The sequence below is a fragment of the Leucoraja erinacea genome, chromosome 1 (assembly GCF_028641065.1).
Source record: "Leucoraja erinacea ecotype New England chromosome 1, Leri_hhj_1, whole genome shotgun sequence".
In the NCBI taxonomy this organism is placed as follows: domain Eukaryota; kingdom Metazoa; phylum Chordata; class Chondrichthyes; order Rajiformes; family Rajidae; genus Leucoraja; species Leucoraja erinaceus.
In genome coordinates this window covers 114,812,931-114,835,742 of record NC_073377.1, presented here as the reverse complement: position 1 = coordinate 114,835,742, position 22,812 = coordinate 114,812,931, and the positions used below count along the sequence as shown (strand labels likewise).

The 22,812-nt window shown below is 45.9% G+C and overlaps 1 protein-coding gene across 2 annotated transcripts in view; it reads right to left on the bottom strand.

Annotated features, from left to right (window-relative positions):
- fam13a (family with sequence similarity 13 member A) overlaps positions 1-22,812 on the bottom strand; it is a 229,745-nt gene that overhangs the window by 35,068 nt on the left and 171,865 nt on the right. For both annotated transcript variants that reach the window (XM_055641629.1, XM_055641636.1), the window contains exons 9-13: positions 15,216-15,257; positions 11,998-12,177; positions 10,177-10,378; positions 7,345-7,448; positions 1,231-1,285 (exon numbers count right to left, since the gene is read on the bottom strand). In XM_055641629.1, coding sequence (XP_055497604.1) covers positions 1,231-1,285; positions 7,345-7,448; positions 10,177-10,378; positions 11,998-12,177; positions 15,216-15,257 — 583 coding nt within the window. The remainder of the gene's footprint in view (positions 1-1,230; positions 1,286-7,344; positions 7,449-10,176; positions 10,379-11,997; positions 12,178-15,215; positions 15,258-22,812) is intronic.

The window sequence follows — 22,812 nt, the reverse complement described above, 5'->3', positions numbered from 1 at the left end:
ACGGGACGGAGGTGGAACGTGTTTCTAGCTTCAGGTTCCTGGGAGTCAACATCTCCGATGACCTCTCTTGGACCCACAATACCTCTACTCTGATCAAGAAGGCTCATCAGCGTCTCTTCTTCCTGAGGAGACTGAAGAAGGTCCATCTGTCTCCTCAGATCCTGGTGAACTTCTACCGCTGCACCATCGAGAGCATCCTTACCAACTGCATCACAGTATGGTATGGCAACTGCTCTGTCTCCGACCGGAAGGCATTGCAGAGGGTGGTGAAAATTGCCCAACGCATCACCGGTTCCTCGCTCTCCTCCATTGAGTCCGTCCAAAGCAAGCGCTGTCTGCGGAGGGCGCTCAGCATCGCCAAGGACTGCTCTCACCCCAACCATGGACTGTTTACCCTCCTACCATCCGGGAGGCGCTACAGGTCTCTCCATTGCCGAACCAGCTGGTCGAGGAACAGCTTCTTTCCGGCGGCTGTCACTCTACTCAACAACGTACCTCGGTGACTGCCAATCACCACCCCCCCCCGGACACTTATTATTATTTATTCAAATCATTTGCTATGTCGCTCTTCCAGGGAGATGCTAAATGCATTTCGTTGTCTTTGTACTGTACACTGACAATGACAATTAAAATTGAATCTGAATCTGAATCTGAATCGGAAGGGAGTTTGGTTTGTGTGATGGTCTAGGCTAAGTTTACAATGCTCTGCAGCTTCTTGCAGTCCTAGATGGAGCTGTTCCCAAACCAGGCTGTGATGCATCCCGATTTCCTGATTAGTACTGGTGTTTCTTGATTAGTACAGATGTCAAGGTTATGGAGAGAAGGCAGGAGAGTGGGGTGAGGAGGGAGGGATATATCACCCATGCTTGAATGGCAGAGTAGACTTGATGAGCCTAATGGCCTAATTCTGCTCCTATCACTTATGAACTTATAAGATGCTTTCTATATTATAAATGTTTGCACAACTCATTTGCTATCATATCAAAGAGAAATACTAGTAAGAATCCAAAATAAAAACTAAAAATGCTTGCAAGTACTCAGGCCAAATTTGTGGAGCTGGAAGCAGAGCCTGTATTTTATCAGAATATTTGAGTTTTGTTCACGTCTCCACAGAGCAGAATTTCAGTGACACAATTAGCATAGTCTTGGGTTACTGCTGAATTATTCAATACTCTGTGTTCAGACTTACTGTAGTAATCATATTTATAGAACAACGCGATCAATACTCACCAAAGTCAGCTTAATATGATCACATGAATCGCCATCACAGAACGCGCTCTCCTTCCTGAAAGGGAATGGAAGTCACATTTAAGATCACACTGCGAATGAGGGCAGGAATAGGCCTTTCAGCCTCTCAAGCCTATTCTGCCGTTCAATAGGTTCACGGGCAATTTTCTACTTTTCCATTTCTCTTGCCTAATTCCCGTTCCCTTTCATTCTCGATGAGTTGAAAAAAATCCAGCGATCCTGGTCTTGAAAAGTTGCAATGTCTGGGCATGTGCAAGATATGCAGGGCAGAGAATTCCAAGGATTCCTCGGACATTTCCCTTCATCGCAAGTGACCAACCGATTATCTGAAGAAAGGTCATGACCCGAAACGTCACCCATTCCTTTACTCCAGAGGTGCTGTCTGACCCACTGAGTTACTCCAGCTTTTTGCATCTATCTTCAATTATCCTTGCGCCCCGTCCCCTCTAAAGTTGCGTGACTTGTAAAACACAAACAAAGGTAGTTGATGCTATTAATCCAACAATCCAGTTTAGAGTGTGGTTTATTATTGTCACGTGTACCGGGGTACAGTGAAAAGCTTTTTTGTTGCGTGCTAACCAGTCAGCGAAAAGACAATACATTATTACAATTAAGCTGCCCACAGTGTGCAGATACATGATAAAGGGAATAAAGTTTAGTGCAAGATAAAGTCCAGTAAAGACTGAGGGTCTAGTTGGCGGTAGAATGGTTAAGTTGCTTGATAACAGTTGGGAAGAATTCAAGAATCCAACACTGGAGAGATTTTGTATTGTATAGCACTGTTTTTAGGGGGGTGATGGTGGAATATTTTTTTAAGTTATGCTGGACAGATGATTAAATGGTTATAGTATAAAAGGGTCTCATAGGATTCCCAATGGCAGCACTGTGGGAATTCTTGGCCTGGCACTTCAACATCAAATTTTTGAAGGTCCTGGGAATCTTTACAAGAAAGACAGTGGGGAACAGGGGGGGACATGTTATACGGGGAGACTAGGGGCGGGATTGGGACAGTGTTCTGCTTGGAGCAAAGGAAGTGTTATGAAACTTAACAAAGGTACGGACAATTATACGAGGTTGGAGAGAGGATTTCGTGAGTGGTCAGGGAGGAGTTGGTTTCCTTGTCAGGGAGATCAGGAAACAGAGGATGCAGACTTAAGGACCTGGCCCACTTGGCGATATTGCCGGCGTCATATCAGTGCCGCCAGAAGATTTTGAATGTTGCAACACTTGAAAAAACACCGTGCATCAATACGTCATCACGCCGCGCCACACGTCATCACGCTGCGTATTTTTTAGTGACAAGATATGTCAGTCAATGATGCCAGCAGTCGCCGAAGAAAATCGCCAAATGAGACAGGCCCTTTAAGATCTATGGCCAAAGAAGCAGTAGGAAGAGAATTCCTTTGTTATGATCAGAGATAGGTTGCCTGGAAATGTCAGGACAAAGGTTCAATGGTAATGTTCAAAGGGGAAGTAGCCATATAGTTAATAGGGAAAAATTCCCATAGCTGTGGGCACTGGAACCTATTAGATGGCGGTTTCAGAGAGCATGGTGGTGGGACAATCTCCATTTGCATGATTCCATCAAACAGGTCACATCATTGTTCAAATCCCATCGGAAGAAATTATGACAAACACATTCAATTAGACTGGCAGGATAGCAACAGTAAAATAATTTGATGTTCTTCAAAGAAAGCCAGCCCTTAATCTCTCCTGATCTGAATATTATTTGTTTACAATCCTGCTCCCTTCCACCTACACCCCTCTCTCTGGCTTTACATTTCACTCCGCTTCTATCCTTTTCTGACAATCGTTGTCTCCTATTCACCTTTAGCCTTTGTCACTTATGTCACCCATCTGCCAATCAAAAGCCCCCTCATCTATATCCACCTATCACTTGTGTAAGAAGGAAGTGCAGATGCTGGTTTAAACCGAAGGTAGACACAAAAAACTGGAGTAACTCAGCGGGACAGGCAGCATCTTTGGAGAGAAGGAATGGGTGACGTTTCAGGTCGAGACCCTGGTCACACATTCCTTCTCTCCACAGATGCTGCCTGTCCCACTGAGTTACTCCAGCTTTTTGTGTCTATCTTCCACCTATAATTTGCCAGGTTTTGTCCCACTCCAGCTCCCTCTTCCAGCTTTCTCCCCCCTCCTCCTCCTCCTTATCAGTCTGAAGATGGGTCCTGTCCATGTTCTTCTGAGATGCTTCCTGCCCCCCTGCTCCTGCAGAAGATACAGAAGCTTGAAAGCATGCACCACCAGAGTCAGGAACACCTTCTTCCCAGTGTTATCAGGCTTCTGAGCAGTGACCGAGGATACAGTCCAGATTCTCCAATCTACTTCATTTCCAGATATTGGACTTTTTCTTTTGAATTTACAATACAATGCTGAGAACTATATTCTGCACTCTGCATCTCTCTCTTAGCTCTGCCTTTTGTATTCGAGTTGGTTTGATTACATTGATGTTCAGCTATACCCGACTGGGTTGGCCAGCAAATCAATTAGATGATACAGCTTTTCACCACACATAGGTACACGTGACAATAATAAACCCAAACATTATGCACCACAGGGTTTAAATATACACGCCGTTCAGGAAGTTGGCATGTTTGAACACGTAGTGCACGAACGCATTGTTATTGTTTGATGTGGCACTTGGCTCAGATGTATGAATAAATCCTCACTAGTGTGTCGTCATGTATGTGGGTTAAAACCCTGCTCTAGGGCCTGAATGTTTTACAGAAAGAAATGTGGCATTGTTACAGATAGCATGGTGGTGGGACAATCTCCATTTGTATTGCATGGTTCCATCAAACAGGCCATATCATTGTTCAAATCCCATCGGAAGAAATTATGACAAACAAATTCAATTAGACTGGCAATTTGCAGGATAGCAACAGTAAAATAATTAAAAATGTTCTTCAAAGAAAGCCAGCCCTTAATCTCTCCTGATCTGAATATTATGTGTTTACAATCCTGCTCCCTTCCACCTATACCTTGAGATATTAAGTCAAGACCAGATTTGTCTTCCATGACAATACACAAAGATAACAATCAACAACTAATCAAGAAGTAGAAACAAGGAACTGCAGATGCTGGTTTATACCAAAGATAGACACCAAGTACTGGAGTAACGCAGCAGGTCAGGCAGGTCTGAAGAAGGGTCCTGACCCGAAACATAACCCATCCTTTTTCTCCAGAGATGCTGCCTGACCCACTGAGTTACTCCAGCACGTTAACATCTAATCAACATTTACGATGAACCAAAGCATCTAAATCGAACAACCACTACCTCTATAGACGCTACCTGACCTGTGGAGTTCTTCCAGCACTTTGTGTTTTGAACCAATTCACTGCACGTGGGATTTTTATGTTCATAAATGGCTGCCACATTAGACAAAAAATATCAGCTTTCAATTTCAAAACTGAAATGTGAGTGGCAAAACTATGGGAAGTTCGGAGCAGGTGAAAGGCACCTCAGTTATTCTTTGCTGTCTCACAATGTGGCGTTACAGTGGTGCAGATGGTAGAGCTGCTGCCTCACAGCGTCGGAGACTCGGGTTCGATCCTGATCTCAGGTACCTTTTAAGTGGAGTGTGCATGTTCTCCTTGTGATCGAGTGGGTTTCCCCCAGGTGCTCCGGTTTCCTCCCACATCCCAAGCAGTTTGTAGGTTAATTGGCCTCTGTAAAATTGCCCCTAGTAGGGTTGCCAACTTTCTCACTCCCAAATAGCAGACAAAAGGTGGGCAAATAAGGGACAAAGGGTAGAGGGTCTGGTGCAGGCCCAGGATGAAGTGAACCATGTTAGCCTTTATCGTGGGAAGATGCGATGAGGGAGGGAAGCGAGGACTCTTGCAGATGGACATCAAACGGCAACAGATCTGATGAGCCGCCTTTATTAAAATCTCAGAGCTGCTACCTGCTGTGACAATTTGGCATGTGTTCACTGCTGCAGGGGCTGGCACTCGGGAGATTTAAGGAGCGTCGATGCTCAGGGAATTGGTGAGCGCTCCGACCGAACAGGGGCGGCTGTGGGAGTAGGGTGGGGTGGGTGGTTGGGAGACGCCAAAGAGATTTCATAATTAAAACGTGGAAATTAAAAACACTCCCAGAGGCAGAAGACAGATCTGGTGATGGTGGGTTTTGTGTATTAAATGCATTTTCGACTTACGATATTTTCGATTTACGATGGGTATATCAGAACGTAATATGATACATCAACGTAATCGTAAGTTGATGAGCACCTGGTAGTAGCAGTCAAATACGGGACAAGGGCAGTCTCAATTTAGCCCAATATAGGGAATGTCCCGGCTAATACGGGACAGTTGGCAACCCTAGCCCCCAGTGTGTAGCGAGGCGACGTGAAAGTAGGATTTTCCATGTTGTAACTACACTAAACTTTAAACTGACACAAAGTGCTGGAGTAACTCAGCGGGTCAGGCTGCATCCCTGGATAGGTGATATTTCAGGTCGGGAATCTTCTTCAGACTCTTTGGTTGCAGAATTCACTAGAGAAGCTGCGTGAATCTTTGAGACCCTGCAGCACTGTCTGGTTTTGTAATCTGCAGTTTCTTGTGCCTCCACTAACCTTTGTGCAATTGGATTTAGAAACTGCCGCAGTTGCACTGCAATAGTGGCTGCGTTTATCAGCTGCATCTGAGGTAACCTGATATCACTGTGGATCAATAGAAGGAACATTAAGTACTATTAAAGATAAAGGCATTCAGCAAGCTCTCCAGCAGAGCTTCCTCCTCTCCACACGACACACACAAATCCTAAACTGCAAGATGAATTCAGTGCTCAGTCTCCGCCCCGCCTCTTCCTGTTGCCCCGACCTCCCATCCTGTCACTGTAACATTGCTCTGTCATAAGGAGGAGTGCACAGTAGCTTATTTTGGCTGCTGTATTCAGAGTCATAGTCACACAGAGTGGTAAGAGGCCCTTCAGCCCAACTTGTCCATATGCCCCATCTACACTTGTCCCATCTGCCTGCATTTGACCCACAAACCTTTCTTATCCATATTATTTTTTCTAATTGTACTTTGCATAAACATATTATTTTTATCGTTTTTTTTTTTTTACTGTTTAGTGCCTTGACCAATTTATGTATAATTTATATTTAATGTGTTGCCTAAGTTTATGTGCCTGCCACGCTGCTGCAAGATTTCCATTGTACCTGTAGCTCACCATACTTGCCTAGATGACAATAAACATGACTAGAACTCTCCAAACTGGGACTTGACAACAACACCTTCCGACTCAAAAGCAAAAGTATTAGCAATATTATCTCAGTCACCACAAATGCTAAAATAATTAACGTTTAATGCACATTTAGCATGACGTCAATGTTTGTCATTGGACCCCTAATTTGAGGAAGGACATTCTTGCTATTGAGGGAGTGTAGGTTTACAAGGTTAATTCCCGGAATGGCGGGACTGTCATATGCTAAGAGAATGGAGCGGCTGGGCTTGTATCATTTGTTTAGAAGGATCAGGGAGGATCTTATTGAAACATATAAGATTATTAAGGGCTTGGACACGCTAGAGACAGGAAACATGTTCCCGATGTTGGGGGAGTCCAGAATCAGGGGCCACAGTTTAAGAATAAAGGGTAAGCCATTTAGAACGGAGACGAGGAAACACTTTTTCATACGGAGAGTTGTGAGTCTGCGGAATTCTCTGCCTCAGAGGGCGGTGTTCTCTGGATACTTTCAAGAGAGAGCTAGATACGGCTCTTAAAGATAGCGGAGTCAGGGGATATGCGGAGAAGGCAGGAACGGGGTACTGATTAGGGATGATCAGCCATGATCGCATTGAATGGGGGTGCTGGCTCGAAGGGCCGAATGGCCTACTCCTGCACCTATTGTCTATTGGAGAGACTTTACAGTGAACAAATGTGGAACAAAAGTAACAGAATAGTACCGAGGAAGGGATTGACTGCGATTTAATTGAATGTAAAAGCGGATGTGTTGCACTGGAATATCTCTTCTTGAGCCTCGCATCATTGGTGTCCCGATTAACACTGCAGTCTTTATCATAAAAGAAAATGCCACCGAACACCACTGCACTGCTCATTCATACGGACAAACCTACCTCTCGTGTTCTGTCACATCGTCAGAGTGAGTTGAGAAACTCAAGCCGCCCCTATGCCCTGGGTCTGAAGACCAGCTCGAAGAGACGCTGCTGCTTTCCATGGGCTGTCAAGGTACAAAATGACAAGTTACTCCCAACTAAGTTCTGGGAGGCTTCGATGGGGGAGATGCAGAGAGACTACTTCTGCTGGACGCCCACTCCTAGAATGAAGAGTGGAGACAAAATGCTGGAGGAGCTCAGCAGGACAGGCAGCATCTTTGGAGACAAGGAATGGGTGACGTTTTGGGTCGAGACCTTTCTCCAAACTGAAATTCAGGGGAGAGGGAAACAAGAGATATGGAAGGGTACATAGAACATGCAAGGTGTGAAACGTATAATGGTTCATTGTTGGATGAGGGGAAGGTGACAATGAGGCATACAAACAGTAAAATTAATCAGGAGCACAGTGAAACTAGTAGGGGAACTAGTGTGGGGGAGGGATGGAGAGACAGGGAAGGCAAGGGTTACTTAAAGTTGCAGACATAAATATTCATGTTGCTGGGTTGTAAGCTGCCCAGGCAAAATATGAGGCGTCATCCCTCCAATCTGCATTTCACTCAGGTCAGAAAGATCAGTATGGGGATGGGCAGGTATGTTACAGTATTTAGCAACCAGGAGATCGTATAGGCCCAGACGGACTGGACAAAGGTGTTCAGCGAAACAATTGCCCAGTCTGCTCAGTCCACCTGGGCCTATGTGATCTCCTTACAACCCAGTGGTATGAATATTAATTTCTTTAACTTCAAGTAGCCCTTGCTTTCCTTCTCTCTCTCTCTCCCTCCCCCACCCTCGGTCTTCGACCAGTTTCACTGTCCTCCTGATTAATTTTAACCTCTGATTTGTTCTGTACCTTTTCAAACCTCCAGTTTCCCTCTCCCCTGACTCTCAGTCTGAAAAGGGGTCTGGTCCCGAAACGTCGCCTATTCCTTTTCTCCTGACCTGCTGAGTTATTCCATCTTTTTATGTCTCTCTTCAAGTTACAGACTGTTGTCCCAGTGGGAGTTAATGCAGTGACCAATCCCTTCAACGTGTTCCGAATGTGGGCACAGCTACCAATGCTCCAAGGTTAAGTATTCAATGATTGCTCCACAAAGACGAGGTCTATGATTTAGCCGTTTTCACCGTGTGAAAATGTAATTGTTTATTGCTTTGCTTCTCAAAAATCTTCAGAAGATGGAGAATGTGATGGCACAATGCATCGGGTGATGACGATGATACTTTATTGTCACTTGTACCTGGCTAGGTGCAGTCAAATTTATTGTTTTGCCTACAAAGTACACAAAAGAGTTGCCATAAAGATGCTGGCAAAGTTGCAATTTAGATGGTGGGGAGAATGAGTTAATAACCAGGTCTCTATATTGGAATGTCTCTATGACACAGTAAAACAACTCATGTATTAAACATGAGGAAGCACTTATGCAAGCAACAGTCTACTCCTATGCCATATAGGACATTAATGATTCATTAAAAATCTTCAGAATGGATTTTCTCTATCTCATGAAGGTTCTTCCTTTCTCCTAGCTGACACTGTCCCAAACAAAGACGGAATTGCCTTTTGGTTTCAACCTGGTTGCTCATCTGCCTATCGTACCCTCACCCATCCTATCAAGTGAAACTGATCCTTGGAAAGGCAGTACAACGTGTATCCCATACAAGTGCTTACCGCTGGCCTCAACTAACCAGTTTCCACTCCTCTGGGTTAGTTTAGAGATATGGCATGGCAACAGGTCCTTTAGCCTACCCAGTCCACTACAACCATTGTTTAAGTCCACTGCTGCACCCGCTGAGTTTCTCCACCCCACTACAACCATTGATCACCTGTTCACTAATTATGTTATCCCATTTTCGCATCCACTCCCGACACAGGGGGTATGGAGAGAAGGCAGGTACAGGATATCAAGTTGGATGATCAGCCATGATCATATTGAATGGCGGTGCAGGCTCGAAGGGCCGAATGGCCTACTCCTGCACCTATTTTCTATGTTTCTATGACGCACTCGGGCAAATTAATCTGCCAACCCACCTGTCTTTGGTAAGTGGGGCGAAACCGGAGCGCCCGGTGGAAACCCACGCAGTCCCATGGAGAATGTACCACCTCCACAAGGACAGCATCTGAAGTCAGGATTGAACCTGGGTCTCTGGCGCTGTGAGGCAGCGGTTCCACCAGCTGCATTGCCATGCCGTCACGCGAGTTATCGCGATTATCCCCAAGGTGCTCCGGTTTACTCCACGTCCCAGAGATAGTGTGATCAATGAGGTTAATTAAGTTACCACAAGCGCAGTTGGGTCTCAGGGGAAATTGGGGGGGAAATGGGCGAGCATGTGCGAGTGAATAGGTCATAGGGAAATAATGGGCAGCACAGTGGTGGAGTTACATCGCTAGGGACCAGGTTTGATCCTGATTACGAACGCTATCTGTGGAGAGTTTGTATGACTACGTGGTTTTCTCCAGGTGTTCTGGTTTCTTTCCACATTCCAAAGATGTGCAGGTTTGTAGATTAATTGACTTCTGTAAATTGTCCCTAGTGTTGGGATACAACTAGTGTAGAGGTGATCATCAGGCGGCACAGACTCGGTGGGCTGAAGTTTCCATACTGCACCTCTAAATGAGTAAACTCAACTAAAGCGGGCAAATGGGATTGATAGGAACACTCTGAGCCAGCATAGATGGGCCAAATGGCCTCTTTCTCTGTAATCACAGCTAAATATGGGGAACACTGCAACTCATCAAGGAAATCTAGGACCACGCTGTTTCTGGGAAGGCGGGAGGGAAAGGATTGTGGGGACACGTACTATTGGAAGATCCTGATTTTTGTTGAGCTCGGAGAGTTTGCAGCTTGATTTCTGCCTCTTTGGTTTCATGCCTTCCTCGATGTAGCCACCGTTTGCTTCCTTAAGCTTTTTGTCACCGGGCTGTGCGGCTTCCACAAGCCCTGACCGGTTCTCCTCATTACAGCTGAACGCAGAAGGAATATTCTCTTTGTTGATGTCATCCCTGTGGAGAAAGACAGGTTTGAATAGACTACAGAGGGCATCGCGTGCAGGGAAACAGTGCAGTTAGAGGGGGATTGGAGCTATCTAAGTTCATAAGTCATAGGAGCAGAATTAGGGCATTCGGCCCATCAAGTCTACTCTACCATTCAATCAAGGCTGATCTATCTTTCACTCTCAACCCCATTCTCCTGCCTCCTCCCCATAACCCCCCACACCCATACTAATCAAGAATCTGTCAATCTCTGCCGTAAAAATATTCATTCACGCCCTCCACAGCCATTTGTGGCAATAAGTTCCACAGATTCACCACCTTCTGACTAAAGAGATTCCTCCTCCTTTCTAAAGGTACATCCTTTTATTCTGAGGCCATGGCCTCTGGTCTTAGACTCAACGACTAGTGGAAACATCCGGTGCAGGCTTGAAGGGCCAAATGGCCTCCTCCTCCTGCACCAACGTTCTATGTTTATCCTCTCCATCTACACAAGGGACTGCTGCTGTTGCCTGTCCACAATGTTTCCAGCAAAGCCATTTCGAACAACATTGGTCATTATTGGTGGCAGAGTGCGGCACAGCTGGTGGAGCTGCTACTTCACAGTGCCAGAGTCCCAGGTTCGATCCTGACTTCAGATGCTGTGTGTGTGTGTGTGTGTGTGTGTGTGTGTGTGTGTGTGTGTGTGTGTGTGTGTGTGTGTGTGTGTGTGTGTGTGTGTGTGTGTGTGTGTGTGTGTGTGTGTGTGTGTGTGTGTGTGTGGTGGTTTGCTGTGTGGAGTTTGCTGTGTGGAGTTTGCACATTCTCCGTGTGACTGTGGGAGATTGCTCTGGGTGCTCCGCTTACCTCCCACATCCCAAAGACCTGCAGGTTTGCGGGCGAATTGCCCTTCGTAAAATTGTCCCCCGTGTGTTGGGAGTGGATGAGAAAGTGGGAGTCCTTTTGTGTAAACCAGTATCTGCGATTCCTTGTTTCAACATAAGGACAGTCTTGGTTGCACTAAGGACTTCGGGTTTTGGCACTAATGTCGGTGTTTTTAATTTATTGATCTTTATTTTGTTTATCATGTTATCTATGGGTGCTGTGGTTACAGGCCTGCTGCAAATAAGAATTATTGTTCCATTATCGGTGCATAGGACAATTAAACATTCTTGATGTACAAGGTCCTGGTTAGTCAGTCTGTGCGGGGCATGAGAGGAGGCTGAAAGGGAGAGAAGAGGAATCAGGATAGATTCTTGTGGAGTTTCTTGCCCTGTGTTTAATAATTACCTAATTAAACAGCAAAAAAATGTGTTTTCTGGAGAATGTCAGTTCAACTGCAGCTTTTTCTTACTCTAAACACACAGAGAACAGCCCTGTTTAATAAATTCGCAGATTTATGCAGACAGCATGCCTAAACATCTCGATACAGACACATAATATATTACCTGGGTGCATTTAATATAATCCATAGTTTTATATATATACAAAGCTTAGAGCATGTAGAGTATTTAGTTTGAGGATTCGATAATAATGTATCATTATCTAAATTGCTTTGAGAATTGTCACCCATTCCTTCTTGCCTGCATTTTGTGTCTATCTTCTTACTAGCATATTGGTTTATGTGTCAATAGGAATTAAAACAGACGTACGTTTCTCTGCTTCTCCAGGGTTCATCTTGCTCCTTCAGATGTCTCCTCCTCAGTCTTGCACAGCCTGCTGCGCTCAGTAATGACGTCCCCGACTCGGACTCCTCCGAACTTTGACCTCCGCTGCCCTGAGTGTCGAAGAGATGCTGCTCCACTGCTGAACGGATGGTCCTCTCTATGAAGCTACAGAAACAACACATCACATAGCTGTCAGAATTCCCTCTCCTAAAATCTCATCACCGTCCTCATTCCCTTATCACCCAAAAAGATAACTTAAATGCACAAGTCTGTACTTTAATACAAATTAAATGTTTTAGAATGAGTGCCCACTGACAGATACGCAGGCCATTACACTTTATACAGATGATAGACACAAAAAGTTGGACACTCAGCGGGTCGGGCAACACCTCTGGAGAAAAGGAATAGGTAACATTTCGGGTCGAGATCTTTCTTCAGACTGATAGTCAGGGGAAAGGGAAACGAGAAATATACTGTAGACGATGATATAGAGATGTAGAACAAATTAATGAAAGATATGCAAAAAAGTAAGGATGATCAAGGAAAGGTACAGCCCACAATGGTCCATTGCTGGCTGTGTGCTCGGTGACAACAAGTTATACAGACAATGAAACTTAACAGAATGACAGGTTTGTAGATTCATTGGCTTCTGTAAATTGTCTTTAGTGTGCAGGATAGTGCTAGTGTACTGGGATCACTTGTCGGCATGGACCCGGTGGGCCGAAGGGCCTGTTTCCACGCTGTATCTCTAAGCTAAAATAATCTTACACGCACACGCCTGCAAAATTTACTGGTTATGAATAAATTGTGCTTGGGGGACCAGACCTCTCCCTCAGCAAAGGCAGGGTGAGTTGCTTTTGCTAAAGTTAAGATAAGCCCAGTGCAACTGTTGCTAGAGGAGCCGAGCTGCCCAGTGTCAGGACATTAGACAGGAGGGATGACACCGCGGAGGTTAGAAAGCAACTGCTCTTCCAGGGACAGCGGCAGCAGCTTTGTGATCTTTGACCTGCCATCTGTCTCAGTCTTGCTTCTGGCTTCCTGTTATGGAGCCACAGTGGGTGGGAGGTTTTGAGGAAGGGAGGAGTGGGTCAGCAAGGGGCAGTTGTAACTTTGCCCCTCTGGGCCATGGAGGTTGAAACAATGCCGTGACCTACTTGACTTCTCTCTGTTCTGCTCACAACCCTCTCCCCACGATGCACTTTAGCCTTCCAAGATTTAATCGGCAGTCGAGAGATAGCCTCGTGTCAGCAAAGAATGCTCACACGATAATCTCAGAGCACAAGACATTAACCATGCCCTCTTAGTGGGATGACTAGCCGAGTTCCTGTATCTGATAACGGATTCCTATCATCAGTATCACTGAAAAGTGCAGAGTTTGACGACAAAGCATATCAGTACAATTTACAAGGATGTTGCCAGAGTTCGAGGGTCTAAGCTACAGGGAGAGGTTGAGCAGGCTAGGACTCTATTCCTTGGAGCGTGGGAGGATGAGGGGTGATGTTATAGAGATGTACAAAATCCTGAGGAGAATAGATTAGGTAAACGCACGGAGTCTATTGCCCAGAGTACGGGAATTGAGAAATCCAGACAGTTTAAAGTGAGGAGTGGGGGAAGATTTAAAAGGAACCCGAGGGGCAACTTTTTCCATACAAAGCGCGGTGGGTGTATGGAACGAGCTATTGGAAGATGTAGTTGAGGCAGGTACTATTGCAACATTTCAGAAACATTTAGACAGGTACATGGATAGGACAGGTTTAGAGGGATACGAACTAAATGCAGACAGGCGGGATTTCTATAGACCTACTATTTCTATAGATGGGTCACATTGGTCGCTCTGTGCAGGTTGGGCCGAAGGGCCCGCTGCCACGCTGTATCACTCTATGAGTATGCATTATTGTGCCTTCAATTCACAAACAGGGCTTTTGTAGACTTGGATTGACCCCGAGGTTGGAGGAGAACAAATCCTGATAATTCTTTCCTGAAGCAGTCTGCCTATTGCTGACCCAGTTCGACTGACTGTGGATTACTGAACTTGACATTGACCTAAGATATTTTACTTTTGACCCAGGATTGGGTCAAACGCGAAACTTCACAGGACATTTGAGTCCAATCAAATTTAAATTCATAAGATTCATAAGTGACAGAAGCAAAATTAGGTCCAACAGTCTACTCTGCCATTCATCAGTTCCGAAATTATAGCAGGATGTTGGTCAGCTAGGGAAATGGGTCGTTCAATTCAGATACATTAGAGGTGTTCCAGTTTGGGAGGTCAAACCAGGTAGGACTTTCACAGTGAATGGGAGGGCCCCCGGGAGTTTATTTTAGAGATACAGCTTGGAAACAGGACCTTTGTCCCACCGATCACCCTGTATACTAGTTCTATCCTTCACACTAGGGACAATTTACAATTTTTTTTTAAACTGAAGCCAATTAACCTACACAACTGTACGTTTCTGGAGTGTGGGAGGAAACCGGAGCACCCGGAGAAAACCCACAGTCACATGGAGAACGTACAAGCTCCGTACAGACAACACCTGTAGTCAGGATCCAACCCGGGTCCCTGGCGCTGCAAGGCAGCAACTTTACCGCTGCACTGCTGTGCGGCACGGGGCGGCTTGGTGGTGCAGTGGTAGAGTTGCTGCCTTACAGCATCAGAGACTCGGGCTCGACCCTGACTACACCAGCTGTCTGTACCAAATACTGTAGAGCAGAGGAGTACAAGTACATACTTCCCTGAAAGTGGCACCACACGTGGACAGGATGCTGAAGAAGATGTTTGGTACTCTGACCATCAGCAGTATGGGAGTTAGGCTGCAATGTTGCAGTGGTACAAGATGCGAGTGAGGCTGCACCTGGGGATATTTGATCCACTGTGTTTGTGACGGCTCTTTACTCATGTCATTCTGCAGTACTGAACAGAAGAGTAATGCATGTGAATAAGCTTTCTGTAAAAGTCAGAGGGGAAGACTTTTGGATGCCTTGTCAAAGGAACCGAGAGCTGAAAAAGGTCCAGTTGTCCCATTGTGACAATGCCAGTTGTTTGAAAGAACTCTCCAAGTAATCCATCTGCCCAGGATCACTTGCCGAAGAGACAAGAGCACTTCAAGCTCCTATCCATTGGGAATACCAATTCCATCATGTTAAACAAACAGAGAAATGTCCACTTACTCTCATGTTAACGAAATAAAGAAATGTCCACTTACTCTCCAGCTGATGACGTGTTGTTGACTGGCGACACATGGGCGCTGTAACAACAAAGGCACAAAAATTAGATCATTGGAACACGAGGAGGCAGTGAGAGAGGGGAGGGTGTGATCCCCACCCGAAATGTCACCTGTTCCTTTTCTCCATAGATGCTGCCTGACCCGCCTGAGTTACTCCGGCACTTTGCATCTATCTTCGAGGATTGTGGCTTCAGGTCTCACCCACAGACCACGGCACAGAATCAGTCTGACGAAGGACAATCAGTCCCAACGTGAAACGTCAGCCATCCATGTTCTCCAGAGATGCAGCCTGACTTGCTGAATGACCCCAGCATCTTTTTTTTGTAAATCAGCGCCTGCAGTTCCTTGCGTCCTTCCCATTCCAATGCAATACATAGGGAATGCAGTATAGGTGACGTTTCGGGGCGGGACCCTTGTTCAGAAGAGTCTCAAGAAGGGTCCTGACCTGAAATGTCACCTATCCATGTCCTTCAGAGATGCTGCCTGACCCACTGGGTTACTCCAGCACTTTGTGGCTTTTTTGGCAGAGGTGCTGTCTTTTTGATGCGATTGCATGGAACGATTTAGAAACAAAACCAGTGTCATTCCCCCAATGACATGACCGATAGTTATCCCCTATCTAACAAGGTTTAAATAAATCATCCGGTCATGCTCACAAGGCTGGTTGAGATTATACTGTGACCACACTGGCCGCAATGTTTTCTCCATTAAAGCAGTGACCATACTTCAAAGGAGCATCCTAGACCGACAGGTGCCTGAAGTATTTCGGAGAGTTACTGAAACACGAGTCTTATGCCCCTGTCCCACTTAGGAAACCTGAACGGAAACCTCTGGAGACTTTGCACCCCACCCAAGGTTTCCGTGCGGTTCCCGGAGGTTTTTGTCAGTCTCCCTACCTGCTTCCACTACCTGCAACCTCCGGCAACCACCTGCAACCTCAGGGAACCGCATGGAAACCTTGGGTGGGGCGCAAAGTCTCCAGAGGTTTCTGTTCAGGTTTCCTAAGTGGGACAGGGGCATTACTAATCAAGAATAGGGCAGCACAGTGGCGCAGCGGTAGAGCTACTGCCTCACAGTGCCAGAGACCCGAGTTTGATCCTGACCTTGGGTGCTATCTGTGTGGAGTTTGTACGTTCTTCCAGTGGCCACGTGGGTTTCCTCCCACACTCCAAAGATGTGCAGGTTTGCAAATGCAGGGTGCAAAAGTAGGATAATGGAAAACCTGGTGTGAATGGTTGATGGATGGACAGCGGGTCAGAGGGCCCGTTTCCACCCTGTATATCTGTATCCCCAAACTGACCTAAAAAGCAGAAAGTAGCAGGTACTGAAAATCCAAAACAGAAACAGAAAATGCAAGAAATATTCAGCAGATGATGGGAAGAGAAAAAGAGCAAACTTTACAGATCCTCATCTCCATTCGAAAGGTACGTCCTTTTATTCTGAGGCTGTGCTCTCAGGTCCCAGACTCTCCTGGAGACACTGGTTAGAGTTCACTTGGTTCACTTCATATGAAGGATGTGATTGTGCTGGCGAGAGTGCAGAGGAGAATCACTGGGATGTTCGCTGGATTGGAGCACTTTGGTTATGAGGAGAGATTAGATAGACTGGGCTTATTTTACCTGGAGCAAAAGAGGCCGAAGGGTGACCTGATCGAAGTATATAAGATTATGAGCAGATAGGATAGATAGTAAAATGGGTTTTAAAAACAATTGGACATCGTTTGGTTGAGAGGTAGGAGATTTAAAGCAGACTATAGGGGTAGGTTTTGCCTTTGCATTATCTGAAGAAGGGTCCTGACCCAAAACGGTACGTAACCACGTTCTCCAGAGATGTTGCTGGGCCCGCTGAGTTACACCAGCAACCAGTGCCTCTTTTAATGTGCTTGCACTGTGTCTTGTTGCATTGATGAGGAGAATACATGGTAGATGGCAATATATGTGTGGAAACCAAGTGTGGGATGGGGTTCCAGCAGTGGGCGATTCTAATCTTCAATAACGGAATAATTTTCTTTTGATGTGTGAAAAACAAATAGGCATCATGTGGAATAAAACTGCAGCAGTGTTGTTGGTAACACGATTACTCGCAGTCACGAGAGGGAATAATGAAGGGTGAGGGGGATCAAGTGGCCTTAGCATTGTCAATACTGCAGAATGCATTCTTCAGAAACAATAAGCAATTTACAAGGAAATAATTACTGATTAAGGAGTCTTTTGGTCTATGGAATGCCAGTAATTCAAGTGATGCAGACTAGTGCAACGATGGCACCACCAGTCACAGCAGTAAACTCAGCAGCTCAAACATTTTATTCGGAGGATCCCATTACTTTAGCACAATTTCATCAGACAGAGAATGGTGAAAATGTGGAAGTCAGTGCCGCACAGCAACGAACAGGGACATTCAGGGCAGGTTTGGTAAATAAATGACGGATGAACAAGGGCGGCACAGTAGCCAGCAGGAGAGTTGCTGCCTCACAGTGTCAGAGACCCTGGTTCGATCCTGATGTCGGGTGGTGTCTGTACAGAGTTTATACGTTTTCCCAGTGACCCTGTGGGATTTTCTTTGGGTGCACCGGTTTCCTCCTACGTTCCAAAGACGTGCTGGTTTGTAGGTTAATTGGCTTCTGTAAATTGTCCCTAGTGTGTAAGATAGAACTGGTATATGGGTGATCGGTGGTCGAAGCGGACATGCTGGGCCAAAGGACCTGTTTCTAAGCTCTATCTCTAAAAATAAAATGAGTTAGAAAGGACTTGAATAGAGACATATAGTCATACAGCACAGAAACAGGCCCTTCGACTCAACTTGTCCATGCCGACCAACACAGCTCATCTAAGATACTGACATTTATCTTCAAGGAGAAAATTGATAGGAGACGTTTCGGGTCGGGACCCTTCATCAGACTGATGTTTGCAGTTCAGCATCTGCAGTTCCTTTTTATTACATTTATTCCATTTGCCCTTTATTTGGCCCATATCCCTCTAAAACTTTCTTATCCATGCATCTGTCCAAGTGTCTGAAGCCTGAAGAAGGCTCCCAATCCAAAATGTCACCAGTCCATTCCCTCCAGAGATGCTGCCTGATCTGCTGAGTTACTCCAGAGCTTCGTGTTTTGCTCACAATTCCAACATCTGCAGTTCGCCGCATCTCCAAGTCTCCTTTAAATGTTGTTGTAGTACTTTCCTCAACTACTTCCTCTGGAAGCTCGGTCCGTATACCCACCACTCTCTTAGTGAATAAAATGACCCTCAGTTTCCTCTTCAACCTTTCCCCTCTTGTGTTAAACCTACGTCCTCTGGTTCTTGATTGCCCCATCCTGCATGAGAGGAGGGAAAGCCTGTGCAGTTTAGTTTAGTTTAGTTTAGAGATACAGCGCAGGAACAGGCCCTTCGGTCCACCAAATCCACGCCGACCAGCGATCGCCGTGCACTATCCTACACACTAGGGACAGGTTACAATGTCACTGAAGCCAATTAACCTACAAACGTGCATTTCTTTGGCGTGTGGTAGGAAACCAGATCACCCGGAGAAAACCCATGCGATCACAGAGAGAACGTACAAACTCCGTGCAATCAGAATCAAACCCGGATCTCAGGCACTGTAAGGCAGCAAATGTACCGCTGCGCCACCGCGCCGTTCTGTGAGGAACATAAACATCACCAGGGACCAGCTGGCAATGAACCAGCTGGTCCCTGGCAAGTATACAATGAACCATTGCCAGATTTGCTCACTAATGGGTGATGTGCATTTATGTGGAGCTGGCTGTGTCCTCAAGATGACCCAAAGAACATCACAGTCTAGAAACTCTCACAGAAGTTCAAGCGTGTAGGGAACATATGACTTAAATATGACATCTGTAACAGGGACAGTTGGGCACATTTTAAACAGCCTGGTGAAATCAAGTGGAAAGCATATAAATGAGGAACAGAATAGGCCACAGGACCTGAGTTTTCCCCACCATAATCCATCTGATTTCAACCTCAGCTCTGTATTCCCACTCATCCCCAGTAGCCTTTCACTTACATAGAACATAAAACCATACAGTACAGAAACAGCCCCTTCGGCCCACCAAGTCCGCACCGACCAGCGATCCCCACACATTAACACTATCCTACACACATTAGGGACAATTTACACTTATACCAAGCCAATTAACCTACAAACCTGTACATCTTTGGAGTGTGGGAGGAAACCAAACATCTCGGAGAAAACCCACGCGGTCACGGGGAGAACGTACAAACTCCGTACAGACAGCACCCGTAGTCGGGATCAAACCCAGGCCTCTGGCGCTACAAGCAGTTTAAGAAGCCAGACAACTTTTAATAAGTCAGAGGTACACAGCTGTGAAGTTCGGGGACATTTAACATTATCGGTTATCCTTGATTATCGTCGGTTATCCTTGATACTGAAAACACGTGCTTACGTTTTTTCCCCCAATGAGCCAATGAAAATGACCGGTCAGCAAAGGCGATTGACTAAAACTACCTACGAGTACCTCGACTATGTATAACTACATGGCGACCTCACTGCAACTGCACCTACAACTACAGGATTATCGATTTTCTCCATGGCGACTAATTTTTGGTCGCAGAAAATTTATCAACATGTTGAAAAATATGCGGTGACCATACTGAGGCCGCGACTAGTTCCCAGAATGCGGGAACTCCTCGCGACCATGAAGGAGACTCACCAGAGACCACCAGCGAACATGTGACGATCATGCGGCTAGTGCAGAGTCTCCTGCATTCGCCTAAAAAGTCGCCTAACTGGGACAGGCCCATTACTTTGACTGCTAAATGAAAAGGGTTAATAATTAGATATTCCAGGAACTTTCAGGAGAGATGGGTAACATAGGAATGTAGGGTGGGTAGCCTGATAATAAAGAATGGGATAAAGGCAAGAGACAGAAACGATCACAGCTTAGAAAGTCATGTAGAAGGAATAGAATAGAATAGTTTCTTTATTGTCATTGTAACATGAACCATGTACAACAAAATTTAAAAATGTCAGCCAGTCAGTGCACCATTCAAACATTTCTAAAAGCTAACGATACATACAAGATAAAATATTAAAAGATAAACAACTAAAATAAATATCATGAAAATAGCACGCATAAACACCCAAACCTCCATCCTTCTGTCGATTTCACAGTGTACCACAGTCCCTTAGTCTGTATCACCCCTGCGTTCCTTGGCGGCTACATTTAGTGCTTTTATAGCAGTGGGGTAAAAACTGTTTTTTAGTCTGTTCGTCCTTGTCCTTGTAGATCTGTACCGTCTGCCTGACGGCAACAGTTCAAACAGGGAGTGTCCGGGGTGGGAAATGTCCTTTATGATACTCTGGGATTTTATGATGCAGCGGGAACTGTGTAAGTCCTCCAAGGTAAGGAGAGGGCAGCCGACAATCCTCTGGGCGTTGTCAATGGCCCTCTGGAGCGCTTTCCTCTGAGCTGCTGTGCAGCTGGTGTACCACACGCATACACAGTATGTTAGTATGCTCTCAATGGAGCACCGATAAAAGGACAGCAGCAGTCTCTGAGTGATGTTATTCTTCCTGAGCACCCTCAGGAAGGGCAGTCTCTGCTGGACCTTTTTCAGCAGCGCAGTGGTGTTCACGCTCCATGTCAGGTCCTCCTCAATATGGATTCCCAGGAAGCGGAAATCCGCCACCCTCTCTGCACAGTCCCCTCTGATAGTCAATGGTACCATGTCCGTTTTATTCTTCCTAAAGTCTATTATTAATTCTTTGTCTTTAAGGTGTTGAGGAGCAGGTTATTTTCTTCACACCACACTGTCAGCTGCTCCGCCTCATCCCGGTAGGCGTACTCGTCCCCCCGGAGATGAGTCCCACCACCGTAGTGTCATCCGCAAATTTGACAATGGTGTTGCTGTGGTGGGCGGGGGTGCAGTCATGTGTGTAGATGGTGTAGAGCAGGGGGCTCAGTACGCAGCCCTACGGAGAGCCGGTACTGAGGCTGAGGGCCGTGGATGTATGATGGCCCACTCTGACTCTCTGGCTGCGACCCGACAGGAAGCTATTTATCCACGTGCAGGTGGAGTGTGGAAGACCCAAGTCCCCCAGTTTGTGGGGAAGGATGGTATTAAAAGCAGAGCTGTAGTCCACAAAGAGCATCCGCACGTAGCTCCCCCGCTGCTCCAGGTGAGACAGTGCAGCATGGAGAGCTGCGGCTACAGCGTCCTCTGTAGATCTATTTGCTCTGTACGCAAACTGGTGGGGGTCAAAGCTTCGGGGCAGAAGTGATGTGATATGACCCCGGACCAGTTTTTCAAAACACTTCATCACCACTGGTGTGAGTGCGACTGGCCCGTAGTCGTTGAGGCTGTAGATGTTGTTTTTTTTGGGCAAGGGGTCTATGGTGGAGGACTTCAGACAGGGTGGAACAGTGGACTGGGCCAGAGACTGGTTAAAAATCCTCGTACAGGCTCCAGCCAGCTGGTCTGCGCAGTCCTTCAACACGCGTCCAGAGACGCCGTCAGGTCCAGTAGCCTTCCTTGGATTGATGGCCGGCAGCGTGCGCCTCACCTCATGCTCCTCTGTCTTGAGGGTTAGGCTGCTGTGGACCATGTGCTGTGATGTGGCTGTCTCGGGTGGCTCCACTTCAAAGCGAGCAAAGAAGTGGTTCAGCTCCTCTGCCAACGAGGCGTCACCTTCAACAGCTCCAAGGTTGGTCTTATAGTTGGTGAGATACTGGATCCCCTGCCACACTTGCCTGCTGTTGTTGCTGTCTAGGTGGTCCTCTATCTTCCTCCTGTAGTTTGATTTGGCCTCTCTGATGCCTCTCTTCAGGTTAGCTCGGGCCGTGTGGAGTTAAGTAGAGTTGTCTGGAAACTCCCAAATTGTTAACAGTGCTTTCTTTCCTTATCAACAAGTCTCAAGGATAATCAAATCTTGCAAGTCCTTGTGATTTGTCCCAGTTTTTAAACTTCTTCAACCAGCTGTAGCAAATGAATGCCTTGCTTCCTTGCCTTGATACAATGAAAAGATTTTGTTTGCGTCTATCCAGTCAAAAAAGGACATACCTTTAGAACGGAGATGAGGAGGAATTTTTTTATTCAGAGGGTGGTGAATCTGTGGAATTCATCACCACAGATGGGTGCGGAGACCAAGTTGTTGGGTATTTTTAAGGTGGAGATCTTGATTAGTAAGGGTGTCAGGGGTTGTGGGGAGAAGGCAGGAGAATGGGAGGGAAAGATAGATCAGCCATGATTGAATGGCGGAGTAGACTCGATGTTCCGAATGGCCTAATTCTGCTCCTATGACTTACAGACATGAAAAAAAAGACTATATTTGGATACAATCAAGCCGTTCACGGTGCAAAGATAAATGGTACAACATTTTGTGCAAATATATATTAGAGTCTAATTAAACTGTTATATTTGTGTGCGAGATTGAAACAGAGGCCCTCCAGGTGAAAACCAATGAACCCAGTTCACAAAACCATTCTGAATGCTCGATTTCTTAATCGGGTCTTATTTCATACTGTGTTCTGCGTTATGTAGCTCAAGAAACAATTCCACTTGCGTTGGTAGTACAAATCCCATGGACTTCCCCCAATGAACTT